Source organism: Falco peregrinus, chromosome Z, assembly GCF_023634155.1.
Source record: "Falco peregrinus isolate bFalPer1 chromosome Z, bFalPer1.pri, whole genome shotgun sequence".
Taxonomy (NCBI): Eukaryota; Metazoa; Chordata; class Aves; order Falconiformes; family Falconidae; genus Falco; species Falco peregrinus.
The window spans coordinates 12,213,940-12,227,736 of NC_073739.1; the positions used below are offsets into that span (position 1 = coordinate 12,213,940).

The window sequence follows — 13,797 nt, forward strand, 5'->3', positions numbered from 1 at the left end:
CAAGACATCTGGCTTTAATTCTTTGTTTAAAGACCACGTGGTAATAACAGGTCAAGTATAGGAACCCTTGAGGGAGAGAGGAAGTCATACGAATGAATTAGTGGCCCTTATAAAAGCTTGCCAACATCTGCATTAATTATGTGAATGCCCTGGTTTCTTTGCTTTCTGTAGGAATACCTGGATGCAGTCTTGCAGTCTGAATTATGGAGGAGGTCAGGACTCCAGGATCTAGTGGGGACTTTTGCATTCCTGACTAAATTCTCTCTTTGTCTATATATTTGTCCATCTAAATTCCTTTCAGATGGCTGCTGCCCATATGTAACTATTCCTGCTCCACAGTTGCTCCTGTAGGCAGAGGCCAGCTACACCTGACAACACATTTTTAATTCAGAAACTTAAATTGTGGTAGATACACATAAAAAAAAAAAAGGTGATTGTGTGGCTTTGTTTTGCAAGTGGGTTTAGAATGTGAATTATTCCCTTATTTTGTAATATTTTCCCCAGCCTTTTCACATGAAATATGAAATAAGTTATGATAAAAAATATCTTGTCTTCCTCACAAAATGCCAAGCCAGGGCTGAGCGTATGCAACACACATGAGTATGTAAAACATTACAGTTAGACTTGTTCTATTTAAAAGCACGACAGCACTGCAGCAATCTTGGAGGAATAGCATGAGGGTCACTGCTTCTCTTCTCATTTTGAAGACACAGGAACAAAATGCTCTGTTTGCATAAGGGATCTTGGAGAAGTTTTGTTTTTAAGGTGTACTAATTTAAAACCTGGGAACTCTTTTAAAAACAATCTTTTCAGTCCCAAGGGAAAGAAGTGCAGAAGAGATAGTTTGCTGACAAAAGTTCTAACAGGGGAATTTCAGATGACCAGCTTTCTCAGATGCCAGCATATATCTTACAGGAAGGTTTTGATCTCCCAGGTCATGAATGTACAAATCCCAAGGCATTGCATTTACCTATGATGCTGCTATCTGACTGGAAAGGCTCAAGCGGGAGAGAAACACAACATATCTCCGAGTACCGAAAGTGTTAACATACCATAACAGCCATCCAAGCAGGCAGACTCATCCCCTCTCCTGCCCCTGCAGGAAAAGGGGCAGGGAAGTTTATATTTTAATTTCCTGAAGTTTCACTCAGTGTGTTTCATTGCCTGGGTAAGCCAGATGTGCAATGCCCTGAGATTTACCTCATCCATTTAGAATATCTCAACAGAAGTTTAAAACAAACTGAGCTGCAAATTGCCCATGTTAACTGAACCTCTAGGACACATCCCTGTAGAGAAAAGAAAGGTCTGGATTATAAAGCAACAAGACAGATAAAGCAAAATGGAGTAATAGCAGGCTAAACACAAAGCCTCCTCTAACCACGTGAGGTTGATTTAACACTCAAGACACAGTTGTCCTAAACAAAAGAACAAGAAAGTCCTGAGCACATGGAGTTAAACCTCTTAATATTTGTATGACGTAGTTATAACCACAACATAGTACACACAGACCAGGAAATTTGGCACCAGGACTTAATAAATAAACCTTGCTCTGCTTCTATAGTCAAAACCAAGTCCTCCTGTGACCAGACATCACCTTGGCACTGGCCTTTCCAGCCGCTACATGCTATACTCATCCTCTTGGTTCCTCTCCTTTGGTGGTATGGAACCAAGCCACTGGGGTGGCAGTGGGGAGACTGGGAAGAAAAACCCATGCAAACATCTTCAGAGTGTTTTGTGTTTGATTTGTCTCGCTGCTGTCCCACTTCTCCATCACAGCTTAAAGAGTGGGGTGAGGATCTGGATCCAAGACATGGAGCAGCTTGCCTGTGGGATGTTCTTAAGTGAGCAGGCCCTTACCCACCTCTTCCCTCTTGGGAAAGGATCAGAATGGAGAAGGTACTGGCTGCCTGGAGTGGGAAGGCGAGAGGGGATCTCTGAATCCTGCCAGCTAAGAGGTGAGTGACAGCCCACCTGGTGAGGTCTGTGCGTGGAGAGATGCTTAGGGTGGAAAACAAACACCACCAAGTTTTCAAACACTGCTGATTGATACCGTCTAAATGAAGCATTTAGTTAGCACAAGGTGCCTGAGGGGCAAATGATCAGTTTACAAACCCCACTACAATCCAAGTGTTTGCTGAGTTCCTCAGTCCACCTAACAAAAAACAGAAAAAGAAAAGAGGACACTCACACCCCACCTCCACCCCCGCATGCACAAGTGTATTTATTTCTTACTGAGAGAAACAGAACTGAACATTCTTAGAATACTAAGGTCTCACTTCTACAGAGCTTTTAAAACTTGGAAACCACAAAACTTATTCCATATCCAAGAAAATTCTTAAAAATATTTTGACCCTAAGCTCTCTGAACACAGTCTGCTCCTCTTCCCCCCCCCCCCCCCCTTTACTGAACTAACCTTGACATGCTGCTGTTTTCTTACCCAGAATGCAAACAGGAGATGAAAAGCAATTTATTTGGCAAGGAAATCTGAGGGAGATTATAATTTTGTACACAATGAAATGCCAAGTACAAGTCAGCGACCACAATTTTGAGAAGTCATGCAACTTGCATGCAGTCTCCTTCAAGTTTGCAGGACTCTGAGGATACTCATTCTGTACAGGATGAGATTTTATTTCTGAGGTAGCTAGTATTGGATCCTAAAAATAATATTTAGCATTGTTAGTGGCACCAGAAATCCAGAAAACATTTCAGGGGAAATGCAAAGTTAGGAATGATGGACTAGGACTCCAAAACAGCAAGAGGTGTCTTACACCCTTACATTTAGCGCTGCAGTGACTGGAAAAGCAGTAACACTGCCTTCAGTTTACATAAATACTCTGAAGTTTACCAATATACCAGGAAGGCTAGAGCTGAAAAACTCTGGGGAAGCACCAACTTCAAAATCCCAAATAAGAGTATCAATTAAGAATATTTTAATATAAGCATAAGCAAGTAAGTATAGGAATAATTGACTCAATACGTAAATACTTTCTTAACCCACAGCTGCAAAACCATGGGTTTTATGAAAATAAAGTTGTAACAGATGAGAAAAAAATTCCAAGTTGCAACAAAAAATTTCTCCATTATCTAATGAAAAACACAAACTATTGTTCAAACTGCAGAAAGAAAAAGAATAAGTTTAAAAACAAAGGGGAAAAGACAGTGTTTACTTTAAAGTAAAAGTTTAGGAGGCATTTACCCAAAGTTCAAGTAAAATAAAAAAATAATTAAAAAATCAGAAAGTCTCAAGGCAAGGGTCCTGATTAATTATAGCCTTATGCCTACTATGCCTATGTACAGATACAATCTCCTCTGCACAATGAAAGTATGAAACCCTACCACCAAGACACAACAGCTTCTCACATATTCTTTTCAGAATTGCATCTTCCGAAGTAATTGTTCAACACTTAACGAAAAACTTGTACAATAAGGGATCCTTTTAACTCTGCTGTGACATGATAAAGCTTAGGGACAGTGTGGCAATAGCTACCGTATTACATCATTTTTAGGATGCTTTTGTTGTAAACTGTATTACTATGGAGTCTCAGATCTAACAAGTGTCCCAACTACTAGAAACAGAACTTCTCAGTTCAGTGTCTTATACCTGGAAAGAGTAACCTCAACCTATCTAGCCACTCAGTGTACCGAAGAGATCCAGACACCAGCAATACCAGAAAAAGAAGCAATTTTACTACTGAAAGGTATAATTCACAAGTGACACAGATCCTGTTGGAAACTATGATTAAGACCTCCACAGACTGACTATAAAATCAGGGAGGGTGTTGACCTTCTCTACTGCTTATTCACTGTTGACTACTACAAAAGCAAGTTCAAAAATAGTTTCCATGGGCTAAAAAAAAAAAAAAAGGCATGAGTGAAAGCAGGAAATCCAGCAAACTCCAAAAATACCTTTCTTCTGGAAGATGCCAGGGTAACTATCAAGTCTGAAATACCTCGACTCAGCCCTACAGCTTTTCAGGACAGATAAATCAGGAGCCATGAAATTCGCTATTCAAACACAAGAGCATTATTGAAGAGTAGTGATGGTCAGGAGCAACACTGAGCTGGCCCAACAGCACTGCAGATTACAAAAGTTGAACCCACAGAGGCAGCACTTGGTACTGCTACAGAAAGGAAGCATGCATGCACAAGCACATGCACATGAAGTCTCTTTCACTGCAGAATTCTGCAAGCAAAAGGAGTTTCAAGAAATTAGAAAGCTAGATGAGTTGGGAAAAATACCCAATGAAAGACAGTGAACTCATCCCTCCAGCAACCTACCCAATAATTCAGACACTGCTGTGTTGTTCCTCCTTTTCCACATTTTCAGGTGAGCTGCATTGCTAGCCAGCACTACCTACATGTTCTAATGAACATTTTCTAGTTGAGGAGCAAATGTTTGAATCAGAGCATAGTTCTACATCGTCACATCCCACTTACTTTGCTAGCATGGCTTAAACACTTTGAATATTAGATAATTTTTTTTTCCCAGACCAAACAGCACTTCTCTGTCACCCCATCTCCACCATTCAAGCTCATCTTGAAGGGGGGCCACCACTGCAACATGGAGGTATTGCAAAAAAAGCTAATTTGCTTTGCCGCTAGGAGAGACATGATAGGGCATGTTGAACCCAAATCAGGTAGTTGAGCCTAAATGTCCCATACAGAGTATAGAAAGGGCTTCTGCAAGCCCTGCAAGCTTCATTTTCTTCTGAGAGAGCTTTCATGACAGGCTGAGCTACACAAGCAGTAGCCAAACACAGCTGTAGGCTCAACGTTTCCCAGCTTTGTGGGAGATAGAGGAAGACAATTGTAGTCCATCGCTTAATTTAGTGACTGAAATACTCCACCTCTTACATCTTCAAAAGAAGTCTGTGTCATGATGCAGACTAGGCTTCTCCACCATCTTGCCCAGCTCACACTCCCAATGCCTACCTGCCTCACTCTCAACATCACAGCCAGGCATCTGACCTGCTGCAAACCCCTTGAAGGCTGCTGTGCAGGACAAGTGCAGCACAGGACAGACCTTTCCCAAAGACCCCAGTCCCAGGAAGAGCTTTCTGGAGAGGGGTGCAGCACACAGTCCTCTATCTGTGTCACTTTAGAATCCACAGGAGTGGAAGAAATGGGAAGGGAAAAAAGATCTGCGCCTCTAACACCTCTAACATGGAAGTGAACTTTCATGCATCCTTTGGGTCCAGTTTGGTGCTCAGTAAGCCAAGCTGGGAATTAATTCTTGGCTATAGCGGCTGAAAGACTGGCCTTTTATGTGGACAAAATGCTGTAGGTTACTGGGGCTACTTGCACCTCCAGGGCACAGCTTCCATTACTCCTTGTGAAGCAAACCAGCAGTGTGAGCACTTGGGAGAGCTTAGCCTACAAACAAAATGCTTATTCAAAATTATGTTAATGAGCACAGTAAATTTCATTTTGGACTGGAAACTGAGATTTCCAAATGGAAATAAGATGGCTATTCTGTGTTTACCATGGCAAATAATTTTTTCTTGAAATATACATTAGACAGTTTGTGTTTCTTTTGCTTTGATGCACTGTTTTGTGAAACATATAAACAGAATATAGAAAAATATTTCTCAGAGCTCTGGCAGCAATGGGTTCTCTACCAGTAACTTGTTCATACAGTACTGAGCAGCTGCCTATAAGGCAGTATTGGTCTACTTCGAGCAAAACAGAGATCTCTTTTGAACTCCTGGTAATCTCCTCTAGTGTAAGATTAAAAAAACCCATTCCCTATGACGCCTGTAACTGGATGTATATAGCTCTGATCACAAATGACTACTTCCAGTCTCACCACTTCCTTTTGTTCTCGTTTACCTTGTTCACCACCACCACAGATTTGTTTTGGTAGAAAGGTTAATTTGTTTACTCACCTAGAAGGGGAGAAAAAAAAAAATCACCCATTTGTTGATGCAGAATTGGGCACCAAATCCAAAATGCAAATCGTGTTGGCCTTTGTTAGGTAAAGGGGTGACTCCATAAAAACTTGTTCTCAAGCATCATTATAAAGAGGGAAAAAAAGCTACTGAGGATAACCATCCTGTGGTAAGGGTAGTTTAAATCTCTTCCACTCCAATTCAAACAAAAAGAAGGGAAAAATAGGTAAGCATTCAGTGGCCCAGAGCAGGAGAAGTGGTTTTTGGCTCTGGTAACCACATAGCAATGAGAGGCCACTATAATGGAAACTGCTCTGGATTTCTCTTAGAAACAGCTGCAAAGCAGTTATTTCAATGTACTCATTTACTTCTAGTATTTGGCTGGTAGGATCCACTGCTGGCAAAAGCAAAGAGAAAATGATGAATTTTTGTTGTTTTCTTGTTTTAAGCATTTCTAAAGCACTGTTGGAAGTCCCTGGTTCATTAAGCAACTGGAGCTCAAATAATTTCTTCTTCAAAGGTTTTAGTGCAGAATTCATCTCATGCCATTCACAAAGAAAGAAGATACTAATCACTTTACAGAGTACATTAATCAGTTTAGATCATCACTTGTCATGTTTCCTTTTTGCAAACAGCAAAGCCCTCTGGGATGCTAAATGCTTCTCACAGAATTATTTAACTTTCCACTTACTGCATTATCAGACTAATCAGGTTTCTAATGACATAATTTTGCTTACACATAGCTGAGGTATGAAGTCATGTGTACCACAAAATATCCCCAACTTAAAAGTCAAGAAGTTTTGTTACATTTTGTTTCTTTCTCTTTAAGAGAATGACTTATCCGTTCTGAAACCACTAGACTCTGCCTTACAATAAAAGCTTGTTGCCAAAAACTCAAAGCATATTCTTGAAAGTTTTCATTTCATTGACTTCTTTGACATATTGTGGATGGTGTCCCAGAATGGTTTTCTATTGCAGATTTCAGCTATGGATAGCTAAACGACCCTGAAACTTTACTTATCCTTCACATTTAAACATGACCAAGATGCCTTAATTCTGTGCTCTTAATCACAGCTTATGCCTGTTAACAGGATGCTGGGCGGGGAAAGAAGACAGGAGCAAAGAGCTTCAGACAGGTCAGTATGTAGGGAGGGTACGAAGAGACATGACTATGGACAATGTGTTGCTTCAGTAGAGGGTTGCAGAAAGCACCAAAAGCAGTTTCTATAGTGGCATGCTAGCAATAAGAATATTTTAAAACAGTAACAATTTCCCACCTGGTATCCAGAAGGGACTTTAAAAAACTTTCTCAAGATGTGTATCTTTTGTTACCTGACTCAGAAGGCAAAGCTTGAGTAAGATACCATTTGCAATTAAATTAGCAGGAACTTATTGTGGTGCCACCACATACATCTGTAGGATTGAAGCCCAAGTGAAAACCTGTCATGGTGGGCTTCAGATTGCAAAAGAGCCTGCTGAGGTATCTGGGATTCTCCTTTATGGCCAATAAGAGTCTATTCCTTTTTGACCTGTGCAGTTAAAGGACTTATGGTAGGCAGAGGAATATTTATTACTGATATGCATATACACACGTAGATATATGTACATGTGTATATAAAATAGATAATATTTACTTCTAAGATTAAATTGACCAAATGTGAAGGAAACCAATTATTCTGGCAATGCCAAAAGAAAGTTTTAAGAGAAAACTTTAAACTTTATCTTTAATCTTTTTTTAAGTAGCAAAACACTTCTTCTGAGATGCCATCTAGCTCATGCAAAAGGCATGCAAGGCTACTTCCAAGTTAAAAAAAATAAAATCCTTCCCTGAAACATTAGTCTCTAAATGTCTTCTGCAGCACACTGTAGCATCTGCTCTGTTTTAAAAGGCAAAACAATGCACCCCAGGAAAAAAAAAAAAGGTGTTTTAATGAATACAGTTTTATAAACTATACCCAAAATTCATTTGTATGCTACCACAAATGGGAAAGGCAAGCTCATGCAGTCCCAGTCTGAAAAGTGCTTTACTTCAATACCTCCATCTAACGATGAAAGTCCATTTTTATGCATGAGCTTGAGAGAACAGCATTGTTCTATGACAATCTCCCACACTGAGATACAAGTCTTTTCTTCCTGTTGCTACTTCTTTTCAGCTCCTAAGTCAAACATTATTGATGCATAGTCTCTAAAACACATGCGTAGAAGGGCAGCTGTTCAGATTACAAGTCAATGACCAGAATCATCCATTTATCTCTGACCTTGGGTCTAGTGATGCAAGTCCATGGCAGGATTTAATCAGCAGAAACTCCCTGCAGTCACAGGACACATGTATTTGTTGAACCACAAGTACAACAGAGTGGTGACTGTGCTGATCATCAAGTCCTTTACAAGTGATAGCTTTTCTTCCACTCATTCTTGCACCACAGTTGACTTATCTTCTTTTCAAAAAGGCATTTATCCTTACCAGCAATCCTTAGATACACAAATTTCTCATATATAAAGAAGGGTCTGAAGAGACAACCCGTGGAGGCAGGGGGTTCAAGTGCCTTTCAGGGCACATGAGGAGATCCCCTGGGGGAGTCTTTCTCCAGAAAGGGAGAAAGCAGCTAGACAGCCTGGGCTACAAGCATACAGCATCCACCTCCAACTAGGTATTCTGTTCTGCTGTAAAGACCCAAAATCCTTCTCCTGACCCTAAAAGGGACAGAGACTTGGAAAGCAACAAACATACTTCTAAAATATACTAGCTCTCCATATGAAACACAGGAGAATGAGGAGGACAAAGAAGTTTCTCCAGAGCGGATTTTGGGTTCAGCTCACTTCACATCACCACCTACTAGTGAACATGGTCTTTGTAAATTCACAGGGTCGAGAGATTTCTGAACTACTGCACTTCTTAGTGCAGATTGCTAAGAGGTATAGTCTCCTGAGCCAAAGAATCTTCAGCCAACAAACAAAAGCAAAGTAAACATAAAATCTCCTGTTATCTGACATCTGCCTTAAGCAATTGTCGTGCCTTCTACAGTAAAATGTAGAACTTAGAACTGTTAAGGATGTAACAGACACTTGGATCTCTATAAAGTCAAAGGGATTTTGAAAAATGCTTTTCTGAGATGAAATCTTGATTGTTATTAACAGCTCTTTCTGTTTGTAATACATACTTCACCAGAAAGACACAAGTACTTGGTGTTCAGTACGTGGAGCTGAAGAAATCACTTTAGTATTTATAAATATCAAGCCTGAAACACACACTTTGATTCATGATAGCAAGATTAGTGTGTTAGTAATTGTAAGTACATTATTAATTTTATTACGGCTTTCAGCTTAAAACTTTAGCTTTCCTGATAACACTGAAACTGAAATTTCCTGTGGCATTATTTCAACCGAACCACAGTATGACCTTCTTCTATTTTGTATTCACTAGGCACAGTAAAAAAATGAACCATAGCGCAGGGATCACCTACATGGAGTCAATGAGGACTGTATTTTGCCATATATTTTCTTCTACAAATAGTAAAATAATGTCATGTGTCAAAATAGGACAACATTTTTAGCAAGTGATGACTGTCTAATACAATATTTCAGCTGAGTCACAGAGGGAATTTTAGAAGTGAGACAGGAGAAAGATCTAGGATTCAATGAGGAAATAGGAAAGAGGTTCAGTCAGTTTAGTTGCCAGTTTCATTGTGGTCTACTCACCTCAATTACCTCAGGTTGGGACATCATGGAGGACGGCACCAAATCAGTGGGGATATCCATAGTAGCTCAAAATATCCCTGCTGTCCTTTGCACCCTTCCTCTGCACCAGCAAACCCGTGGTAGGAACACAGAAGCACTTCCTCAGACCCTAGTCATGCTGGCATTTGCTCCTAGTAGGAAGGGAAAAAAAAAAAAAAGTGTTGAGAGTAACAGAAGAACTGGACATGCAGTCAACACCCAAGCCCCTCGGCTGCTGCAAAAACCAGCCTGTGATTTTGCACAGCCCAACTTGCTTGCATGACGATTCACAACAGATTTGCAGAGAAATTTCAAAGGGCACACTGGAATTTGGTCCAGAAGAACAAAACAATTCACTTGACCACACAAATTAGAATTTACACAAACTGAGTAACAGCAAGTAGGCTAATGCACAGACTGTACACATTTGCAAGGAAAGATGGTCGCTTACAGAGCACTGGAATAGTGTTAACGGATTTTTTTTTCTGTAGTTCTTTTGTTTTCCCTACACACCAGAAAAAACAAAACAAAACAAAACCAACCCCTCACAGAAAAGTACTCATGGAATTACTTGCTGGAATTTAGGATACATTTATTTCCTCAGCAACTATTGTTTTACAGTTTGGTGATCACATGAACTTTTCTTCTGTCTTAAGAAAAATAACTTAAACATTATGACATCCTTATCCTTGATTTATTTTAACCATACATATTTGGTGTTTGGGTTTTGTTTTGTTTTTTTTTTTTGACAGATTTGCTGTAGGTAAATATACTGAATTGCTGTGTAAAGTTTGATCAGTTCATCCAATTTTACTTCTGTAACTACCATGTTTATCAAGGTTAGATCAGCTTCCCATAGGTTTCTATTCTTTGGTGCAAAGAAAACTAAACGAAAGGGGAGAAAATGGTAAATGGCCAAGAAGTTAATCCCATTTAAAAATTCTGGACTAAGGCTACTGCAGTTTTCTCCCCCCAGTCAGGTCAGACATATAAAACACCACCCACAAGTTAGCCACCACAGAAAGGATTTTGCAGAGACACCTATTGCTCTCAGTATCTACCAGTTCCTATTCTGTAAGTCATGGCAGAAAACCACACACGCTAAGTGTATTCAGCATCCAACAAATGCACCAAAAATGGTGTCAAACCTAACTAATCTTTCTAACTGAGACCATGGTGTAGTCATACAGACACAGCTAGTGACCTTCCTGGCCACCGGTTCATTTTTTTTCAACAGTAACGCTTACGAAGCCAAGAAAGAACAGATCATGCTGTAGGAAAGTTGCACTCCACATGGTTTTCTGAGTCAGTTATGTCTTTTTTTTTTTTATTCATTTAAACTTAGCCTTTGCACACCACTGTGGAAATTTTTCCTCCTTCTTGAAAAGCATCATCTTGAAATGCCTGCCTCACATTTCAACACATCCCCACATGCCTTACGTCACATGTAGCTGTCTCATCTTCCAAGCTCTAGGATCACTTTTTCCATCTTTATATAGCTTTCCAGTGACCCCTATTCTTTCCTACTCATTTCTTGCTAGTAACCTTTCATTCTTTCCACTCCTTGCTCCAAATTTCTACTATACTCTTGAAGAGGACAGAAAATGGAGATTTAGCAGTCTTCCACTGGAAATTGAAGAACCAAGCTACACATCCTTCAGGCTTCCCCTTTTCTTTTAAAAAACAGAGGTTTGCCTTTTTCTGAAATTCACTGCTTTTCGTACAGTGCATGACAGATGAAGGAAACACATAGCATCAACTTGAAACTGCTTTTCTGACTATCTGGCCAAGAAGAGAGTGATTTTCAGTAAAACTCCATCAACAGCCTCAAGATCCTCAACCAACACATTTCATCACTGTCTAGCCAGCTGTCACAAATATAAGAACTCAGAAGACCTTTTTGTTTGTGTTCTTCTGTGTCACTGTACCTACTTTACAGCATCTCACTGTTAGTTTCTTTTAAATTTTATTCTCTTAATCCTGAAACACTGCCACTCCTGGATAATGAAGATGGGGAAAAAAGTACTGATAAAGCAGACTTTAGGGAATACTAGACCAAAATCAAAAGGTACACTTAGAATCCTGTTGGCCACATATGAAAAGGAGAGGAAATCATAATTTTTACTAGGGAGCATCACAGAATAGAAGAAAAAAAATATCTAAAGAAAAAAAACCACCAAACCAAACAAACAGGTCTCCTCAGCCTTTAGCTAGTTCTGTGTACTCCAGGTAGAACACAAATGCCAGAAAAAGCTTAACCCCATAAAATTTAATGAGCACTTTAATGCAGATGAGAGATTTGTCTGTAGTAATTTTTCACCATAAAAAAACTCCTTAGCCTATGACCATTCTACATTTTTCCTTCTGCACTTAGCTGTATTTTTATTGCTGATATTGCACTGATACCTCAATTCGCCTTGAAAAGGGAAGGGTCTTCTGCATGCGTCTTGCTTCTCAACCACCTGAACACAACCTACACAATAATTAGGACCTTCTGCCAAATCATTAAGCTTCTAAAAGCATTCCAGCTGAAAACAGGTTGGACTATACTAAAAGCACTCTCCCCTGGCTCCCGAACCACCCCATCTTCTTCAGCAGTAATGAAGTACAAAGAGGACTGTGCTTTCACAGCAGTGCAAAAACAGACTGGCTCCATTCAAGCAAACAAAGGTGGCTTCTAACTTAATACCCGTGTGAGTTCAGGGTGCAGCCCCGTGTTTTTCAAGAACTGTGAATAAAGGGAATAGGATCCTCAAATGAACTTTACGAAAGGGCATTATGACAGAAAATGTAATCTCTATTAAAAAGAAAGCCTGAAATGCACAAGCACAGGAGTGGCTCCTTACTAATGAGATTTTGATGGCTTGCTGCACTAAAAGTAACTGGGGAAAAAAAAAAAACCCCACAAAAAACCGAAAAAAACCAAAACCACAACACCAAAACACCAAAATTTGGAAGTAGATTCACAGGTATTATTCCCAGACACTGAAACTGCAGGTGTCGCATGTCAGTACCAGCCTACATACTCTTCACAGACGCTGCTGTCTTTACTGAATGCATCTGCAGAACTGCAAGCTGGGAAACACATTGGATCTGTATCAAAAATTTGTAAAATGAAGATTATAAAATTTCTTATCCTCTGTTAAGGTGACTTATCTCTAAGAAACTATGTTTCATTGTAATAAACTACAGCATTTAGAAAATCATCTGTAGTAATACATTGAGTTTTTGGTTAACTGAGGGGAAAAAATAATCAGCTGACACTCAGCAGAGTAGCTTATATCTAATATGCAGAGCAGGAACACACCCTCACCAAAAACATACTGCTTTCTGACATGCTATCATTAAGCACCACGATTACTGGATTAGCTCTCTGAGACCACAGAGAAGGGGAACAGTGCAGTTTTGTTATTACGTGGAGTAGTTAGGAGAAATGCAATCACATATTACAGAAGCATCATCTTGAAGGAACTGCTTCTGGAAAATCCATTTTAATGACAAAAATTATTACCCCTTATTCCTCCCCAGTTTCTTGCACAGTACCTTGTGATCTGCAAATATCAGGAGTGATACAGTAATACCAACAATTTCTGCATTACTGTGTATCTCATCTGGGCCTCATCTAGAGTAAGGTGCTGGGACTGAAAGGCAAATTGGATTTTCACAATTTGTGTCTGTCTCTTGTGTCAGAGAATTTCAGGTGTCCTGCATCATTCCTACCTTTCAGCTTTGGTTTCTTGCACCCGTATCAGACTCTTTTGGTATCATGGCTTGACTTCACAGACCTCAGTTTTCTGGGTTACATGACTCTGAAGATGCTGATTGGTAGGGCCATGAAGTGTTAAATGTGACTTAGCTAAACAAAGCTACCCTCCCTGCACACCTGTAGTGAATGAAAGCCTAACTTACAGTTTCTCAGAGAACAGTTTGAAGTTCTTATTGATCCCAGATGGATAGGACCTGTAAACCCATCAAGGAAAATAAAACAGAACAAAATGCAAAAAGGTGAGAAAATAAGATGATCGCCTAAGTGTCCCACTTCCAGATGTCACTTCAGAGACATTCCAGATTTCACATGGCATCTGAAGTCTTGCCATCCAAAAGTCATCACCTGGCATCACTCACCTCCAGCAGCCTCTTTCACTAAACAACCATCGCTTTTAAGCATTAGTTTGTTCAACACACAAAAAAA

The 13,797-nt window shown here is 39.8% G+C and overlaps 1 protein-coding gene across 4 annotated transcripts in view; it reads right to left on the reverse strand.

The window, feature by feature from the left end:
* The window catches only part of LPAR1 (lysophosphatidic acid receptor 1), a 77,500-nt gene that overhangs the window by 43,124 nt on the left and 20,579 nt on the right, over positions 1-13,797 (reverse strand). For all 4 annotated transcript variants that reach the window (XM_055791067.1, XM_055791064.1, XM_055791066.1 and 1 more), the window contains one exon: positions 9,588-9,757. In XM_055791067.1, coding sequence (XP_055647042.1) covers positions 9,588-9,647 — 60 coding nt within the window. In that variant the 5' untranslated portion in view covers positions 9,648-9,757. The remainder of the gene's footprint in view (positions 1-9,587; positions 9,758-13,797) is intronic.